Source organism: Pinus tabuliformis, chromosome J, assembly GCF_031772625.1.
Source record: "Pinus tabuliformis cultivar Carrire ecotype Pingquan chromosome J, CPIR1, whole genome shotgun sequence".
In the NCBI taxonomy this organism is placed as follows: domain Eukaryota; kingdom Viridiplantae; phylum Streptophyta; class Pinopsida; order Pinales; family Pinaceae; genus Pinus; species Pinus tabuliformis.
The window spans coordinates 1,229,581,334-1,229,589,274 of NC_142295.1; the positions used below are offsets into that span (position 1 = coordinate 1,229,581,334).

The 7,941-nt window shown below is 40.1% G+C and overlaps 1 protein-coding gene across 1 annotated transcript; it reads left to right on the plus strand.

Moving 5' to 3' along the window:
- Positions 1-1,312: 1,312 nt before the first annotated feature.
- On the plus strand, positions 1,313-3,606 carry LOC149231573 (putative L-type lectin-domain containing receptor kinase S.5). Its single transcript, XM_089376323.1, has one exon. The coding sequence runs from the start codon at positions 1,319-1,321 to the stop codon at positions 3,452-3,454; it is 2,136 nt and encodes a 711-aa protein (XP_089232449.1). The 5' UTR covers positions 1,313-1,318; the 3' UTR covers positions 3,455-3,606.
- Positions 3,607-7,941: the final 4,335 nt, after the last annotated feature.

The following is a 7,941-nucleotide window of genomic DNA, read 5'->3' on the forward strand; positions in this document are numbered from 1 at the left end:
TTCTTTGAAGGCAACATACTTGAAGAAGTAAATGAATACAAGTACCTTGGGATTGATTTCAACAAGAAGCTTCATTGGGAGGACTCCAGAAAGAAGAGAGTTTTAGGAGCGTGGAAAGCATTATATGCTCTTCAAAAGAGATGTAGAGAGGCAGAGTTATGGGATTGGAAAATGATTAAAGTGTTTTTTGGGCTCCTAGTTTGTCCAGTGATATTATATGGGTGTGAACTATGGGCTACGAGCATCCCTGTGTTAAAATGGAAGCAAATTTAGAAAATCCAAAAATGCTTGATAATGAACAATTTTAAAATAAAAAGTTAGGTTCCTTATGAGATAATGTTGAGTGAAATAGGGGCAACTCCCATCAAGACAATTGGTATGGTGTCTCATAAGGTACCTACATAGAATTGAGCAAATAGGAGAAGGTATATGACCTAAAGTTATCTTCAATGAAGGAATGAGTGAAAGAAAGAAACCATGGATGAGATAAAACAACAAATAGATGCAAAAATGGAATATTTACCTCAATGCGAGTCACACAAATAGCAAGGAGGTAAAGGGTTTTGTTACTGAGAAGTTTCTTAAACCTATATGGGGAAAATAGTTGGGTAGAAAGAAGAAGTACTATGTTTAGGAATTCAACCCCACTTGTGATCTCCAACAAAAAGAATACATTGGAGCTAGCATTCTATCGAGAGAAAAGATTCTTATTGTTCAATTAAGAACTAACTCACATCAATTACGGTGCGAAATGGGTCGGTGGAAAAGACCTAAAGAAGCTTGGGAATAACGGGTGTGTGCTGTTTGCTCTTATGTGGTAGTGGAATTGGAAAAACATTTCATTTTGGAATGTGATGCTTTCAGAGACAATTAAAATCAGTTCCTTGACATTATCCTTTTAATAAGAGGACAAGGTTGGATCAGGTCATTATTAATTTGAATAATAAAAAGATTGAATTACAAAAAGTGAAGAAAAAAGAAATCTGTTACTCCTATAAACTATTTCTAATCTGTTTAAAATTTCATTCATTCAAAGTCAAGTTAATTATGATTAAGTTTCCTTTGAAATTTAATAGGTTTGAGAAGAATGGTAAGTGTACATTGCAGGCTAACGGGTGGATTGCTTGCCCAATATGACTTCGATAGCTTTCCAATTTTTGTCGTCCTTGCAAGCTAAGTAGTGAGCCTTTAACGGTTTGTTTCTTATAGGTGTAGAAGCCATTGTTATAGATTTATGCAACATTCATTTCCAATCTGATCGGTGACGGATATTCAGATATTCTTCTGGACTGTTGTTTTAGCTTTTGGTGTAATTATCATGGGCGGTGCCTGGGCGTTCCTGTTTCCAGTCCTGGCATTCATCACGCAGCTTGCAGAGTCCCATGGAAACACTACACGTTTCTTCTTCCCGTCATTTGGCAACAATAACAGCAGGCAGTTGATATACATGGGTAATGCTTCATTTTCCCCTTCACATGGTTACATCGACCTTACTCCCTCGCCAAACGGTAGTTCTACGGATCAATATTCTCAGTTGCAGAACTGCATCGGAAGGGTTCTCTATCGCCAACCAATCACTGTCTGGCCAGCCACATTTACGACCACCTTCACCATGCGCTTCCGCAGCATCAGCAGTCCCGCTGGACAGGTGAATTTAAATGGAGACGGGCTGGCCTTCGTCATAGTCCCCAATGACAAACCCTTTCTCCCAGACAGCTCTGGACTATATCTTGGCTTATTTGATGAATTAACATACCAAAATACAACCGATCAGCTGGCCATTGAATTTGATACTATCCAAAACCTCTTCGATCCGGACGATAACCATGTCGGCATAGACGTCAAGAGCATCATATCCGACGCGACCGCCAATCTGGAACAATACAGCATCAATATGAAGTCAGGGCGACCGATAAGGGTTCGAATCAGTTACGATGGTTGGAACAAAAACCTGCAGATATACGCCGCCTATGCAGACGGACCAATTCCTTACGCGAGCATCTTGAACCGAACAATCGAGTTATCAAGCACCGTTCCGCGATCAGCCTACCTTGGATTCTCGGCGGCAACAGGTGGTTCTTATGAGATTCAACGTATATTGGACTGGAATTTCAGTTCTGCGAGCTTGCCCGAATGGTCGCTGAATAGAGCGCCCGTCAGTGCATCGAGGTCGGCGGGAAGATCGACAAGGACGGTCCTGAAGGTTAGCCTGCTCGTCTGTTCCATTGCATCCTTATGGGGGCTATTGTCGTGGTTCCTCGGAAAAATTGTGAAAGCAAGAAGAGCTGCCAGGCAGAGCTCAGATCGGGGGCTAAGCGGACAATTATCGATGATAGAGCACCGATCGTCAGCTTCACCCTACGCCCCTCGCCGGTTCTCCTACAAAATTTTGTCCGAAGCGACAAAGAACTTCAGCCAGACGGAAGTGCTGGGAACCGGAGGCTTTGGAAGCGTTTACAGGGGAACCTTGGAAGGCCGAGACGGGGTCACGGCACTGGTGGCAGTGAAAAGAGTGTCCGCCAGGTCGCGACAGGGAAATCGGGAATTCCTCTCGGAGATCGACACCATAGGCCGACTTCGACACAGGAACCTAGTGCGTCTCCAGGGGTGGTGCCACGAGCGTGACGAGCTGCTGCTCGTCTACGACTACATGCCCAACGGAAGCCTCGACAAGATCATCTTCAGGCAGCAAAGTGATCAGCAAGGGAATCAGAATCTGCCTCCTCTGAATTGGGCTCTCAGACATAGCATCTTATGCGGGCTCGCTTCGGCTATCCTGTACCTTCACGAAGAGTGGGAGCAAAAGATCGTTCACCGGGACATTAAACCCAGCAATGTCATGCTCGACGGGGACTTCAATGCCCGTCTGGGTGACTTCGGCCTCGCCCGGCTCATTGAACACGATGACACATCTCCGGCTGTGACCACCAAGCTAGCAGGGACGCCTGGCTACTGGGCACCCGAGTGCGGTTACACAGGCAAGGCCACTTCGGAGTCGGATGTTTATAGTTTCGGTGTCGTCATGTTGGAGGTGGCAAGCGGCAGGCGGGTGGTGGAGCGAAATCCGGTATCAGAAGAGGAGAATTTGATGGATTGGATATGGGGACTTTACCGGCAGGGAAGTGTTACGAATGCGGTGGATTCCAGATTGGAGGGAGATTTTGAGGAAGAACAGATTAAACGAGCCTTGATTTTGGGGCTTGCCTGCACGCATCCGGATCCCCAGTTGCGTCCTTCAATCAGACAAGCGCTGCAGGTTCTCCTAAACCCCAATGAGCAGTTGATGCCGCTTCCCTCTTCGAGGCCATTGGCTATATATGTCGTTTTGCCTCCCATAGCCCCACTTGATTCTCGCTCTACTTCCCGCTATTCAAATGATGTTGGTCGCCCAAAGTCTTCTAGCAGCAGTCGAATGGCATACAGTTCAGATTCCACTTTACATTATGGTAGATAGAGGTGAAACTCGTCACAGTGAATGAATGTATGCTACTGTTGCAACGGATGTATTACTAGTAAAGATACACCGAAGGTATGAAATTCTTTTGGGAAAATCATCAGGCCCAGATTTGGGAAATGCGATATAATTCTGTTAAACCAGAACTTTCTCCTACTTTCAAATTTCCATAACAAGCTTTAGTGTTATGTATTGTAAGTTCCTTCCTGTTATAATTTAATATTCTTTCATCGTACAATCTAATATGATTTTTCACTTTTCCTATACTGAATGACTTCATAATCACCCGAAATTAATAAAATACAAAAAAAAATCCATAACAAGCTTTAGTGATATGTATTGTAAGTACCTTCATGTTCTAATTTAATATTCTTTCATCTTGCAATCCAATATGATTTTTCATTTTTTCCTCAAATGAATGAGTTCATAATCACCATAGATTAATAAAATACAAAAATATTTATATGATTTTTCATTTTTCCTAGAGTGAATGATTTCATAATCACCATCCGAAATCAGTAAAATACAAGAATATTTATTTTCAAATGAAGAATTTGACACCAATTTAGTGATCCGTAGGGACTTGGTCCTATTAATTTTCAACATTTAATCTAAAATCACCATATTTGATATTCATACACTTAAGTGATCATGGTAAAGAATTTTCACTTCTATAATGATATAATAAGTGATTGTGCCAAAAATAGCTCTCTATTAACTATTGTAAACAAGGTTTTAGACTCATTCGTCACAATTACATTCGATTTAGATTCATTCCTCACAATTCCATTCGATCTATTATATGTTTAGTCTAGGCATTTTTCATAGTTATGCCACAGAATTGCGTTTTTAATTCATAGATTTTCAATATTACAGATATGGGTTTATGATATTAAAATATCTCCGTTCATCGAAGGATTCAGCACTTCACTTGCAACTCTGTCACAGAAACTGCCTAGATTCCACCTCTGTTTAGGATTAATTCGTTACAATTACATTCTATACATCGTATGTTTAATATCGGCATGTTTCGTAGTTCTGCCACCGAATTGCGTTTTTAATTCATAGATTTTCAATATCATATATATATATATATAATCTGGCGGATATGGGGCTGCTATGTTCCGTCAATTATTTGATTGTCACGTCTATGTCTCTCTGATTATCATTTTTATCTGGATTGTTGATTTAGTGAATCAGATAAACATAGCGTAGTCAATTATTTGGCCGCGCCTATGTTTATCTGATTACCATTTTTTTGTGGATTGTTATGAATCAGTATATCAAACCATGTCCATCTAATTGTCAAATATTTAAAAAATCAATCATTGAAATAAATTCAAGAAAAATATACCCCTGTAACTCTACAGAAGAAACTGCCTAAATGCCCCCTCTGTTTACTTGCACAACACCGCCCTTGGTAAATCGAAAACCAGCTCAACTCTCTGTACCGGTAGTCCGTCAAAATATAGATTCCCTTCTAAATATCAATATTCAAGTTTTTTGTTGTATTTGATGACGATGACGATGACGACCAATAACATAGATTGGTTAATCGGAGGAGGGATTGGCGTACGTATGAGAGGAGATCCACCATGTTCTGCAGTCATTGCGTACCAAACTTTCCTCCACCTCTCATAAAGGGTCGATATTACATTTTTTTCCACGATTTATATTAATTTTTTTTTCAGAAATTGACGGAATGGAGTTCAATGAGAGAGGGGAAGTCCGGATGAAAGGACGTAGTTACCTAAAACTTGCTGTGCGCTGAGTCTCCTGGTGACATCTCTACAGAGCATCCTGTGTATATGAAGTCTTTGGCAGAGTGAGAAATTGAGAGCCATGGATCTCTTCGGAAGCGAAGGCGTTCACAGAGCACTGCCATGAAGACCGAGCATAGTCAGCGCGCAGTGTGCGGCATGGCCTTGACACATCAACAGTGGACAACAAAAATTGTTTACTTCCATCAACGGCGAAAAACAAAATTAGATGATTGTGGGAACAGATTTAAAAAAAAAAACAAAAACATGGACGATTTTCCAGTGGAAAGACCTTCTGCGTAAAAATGCGACGTGAATTTCGGACAAACCATCCATCCAGTGACTTTATTTCAGCGCAGCGTATGGGAAAACACATGAAATTTGGTTTAATCACGATTCAAATTAAGCGGTGCATGTTATATTTCTTATTTTTTTAACTGTAAAGTGAATGCTCGCTCATATTTGGGCTAGCCCTAGTGGATACCCATGTGCGTCATAACATTCTTCCACTGATTTGTTTTGAATACATATATAATTTTTTTTTTCCTTCGCTTGGTGCACGGTTAAGAGACACACCCATGAGAATAGACCGTACGCAAGATTTGTAATGAGCTAACAAGCGCACGTAGTCCTTACATAGTCCTTACATAACTGCAAGTAGTCCTTACATAACTGCAAATGGTATACAGCCTGTTATAGGGTATTAAATGCCCATATGGAGGCTCTCTTTACCATCTATGTCCATGCCTTTCCATCCATCATCCATCGTTTCTCTAGGAGCTTCACTGCTCATCGCATCAAACGTTTTCCAGGAATGGGGATCCACCACCTCCGCGCTGGCACCCGCTGTGCTGGCGCATTTTCAAACGAACGCTCACGCCAAAGAGCCATTTGCTCCATTCGCGCTCCCGTCGAAACTCCTCTACAACCCCTCTCGAGCATACACTGCATCCCGCTCACGGTGCTAACTCCAGGTCCGCTCACAGTGCTGAATCCCGGGAAGCTCATTCTTGCATCTATAGACAAGTGAAGATATTGCTGATCAGGCGAGGTCGCTCTTCCATTTTTAATTTCCAATTTTAATAGGTAAATTATACTATGTGTTGTTCAACAGAATCAACACTGTTGCTGTTCTCTTGATATATTCGATGTAGAATTCCAACCACAATAGGGGCATCACTAAATTTGGTTAAAATAAAATATGGATCTTTGTAGTGCATTACCATATTCTAAAGAGAAATCTGAGTCCACTGTCCAACCTAAGTCTACTCAACCTCCTCGGGACCTGCACGTGTAAATGCTCAGGGTTAGGAAGCCTTGACAACTCTTAAGGTCACCCTTCTGCTCTTTCCACCTCCCATGAGCTAAAGGAACAGGATAATTTCATTACTTTTGTACAACATTTATCATACATGTATACATTCATCATCTGCTACATTTTCAAGTTTATACAAATTATTAACCCTAATGCCTTAAACAACCCACCATTGTTAATTAGTAATCAGACATAAAGAATACTTTAGCATTAAAAAGAACCTACAAAAGAGTATAGCTTTTATAGGTTTCAATGCATCCAGCAAAAGGAAAGTTGTTTCCATGAGTTGAGTAAAATTCGCATTTTAATTTGATTCGCTTTGGCATTACTTCTCCTGTACACTTTTTCCTACAATCCTTGTCTAGGATTGAAAATCCTCCATCTTCGTATTAAAATCCTTGTCTAGATGTTTTTTTCTTTTATCATGCAAGAAAATAGGACTTCATGATCAGAGTAATTGATTCTAAGTTTATGAAATATACAACTTTAATCTTTTATCTTAGACGGGCACAATAACTTTGGCAAAATGTTGGAAATATGGAACCTATAATAAGCAAATTGAGTGAATGTATATTAATTTGCTTGCATAAATTTAATTCATCTTTGTCCTGCTCTAATTGGCCGAAACATGAGTGCTTATTCGGGTCGTTGCTATTATAAATCGGGCTGGAAAATTTGGATAATTTGACGGTTGAGGAGTATTTGGAAAAAATCGGATGCCTTGCCTCTCTGTCTCTAATATAACAGTGTTTGGCTGGAATTTACTGGTATATCAAGTTTGATGAAACCTTTAAAAACATTGAAGTAAATTATGCAAATTTTGAGTGAATGTTTATTAATTTACTTGCCGCGCTTAAATATTTAAAGTGCAACTTGTGTGAAGAAAATGAGTGATTAATGATAAATCTCCGGGCTAACATTTCTGGATAATTTGTTAGTTTACCTAAAAATTAACGGGCCAATCTTTGTTCTCATAGAAAGTTTTCAATTTGTCATATGCTTCTTTTGCCCTTTTACTTGAGCTACAATCGAATTTTCAATATTCAATACAGTAGTTGCACGGGCTTTTCACTTCTTAACCTTTCAGTTTCTACAACATCTTGTGGTGGTAAAGGCTTGGGGTTAGTATTACTTGCAATGCTCCATGACCCATTTTCTTTGAGCAACATTTACAGCTTGTAGCTTCATAAGCTAAAAGCATCACCTCCAAAAAGCTGCAGCAGGCTTGTATGAGTTGGACATGCTTCCAACCATAGATGCTCACTCATCCCAAAAAAAGATGAAAGGATAAATTGATGTTAATGTTTCTATTGTTGCTACCACCACTATAGTGGAAGCACGGTCAACATATGCACTGATACGATGTAAAAATGAAGACATGAAAAACAAAAACATGAATACTGAAGGACAAA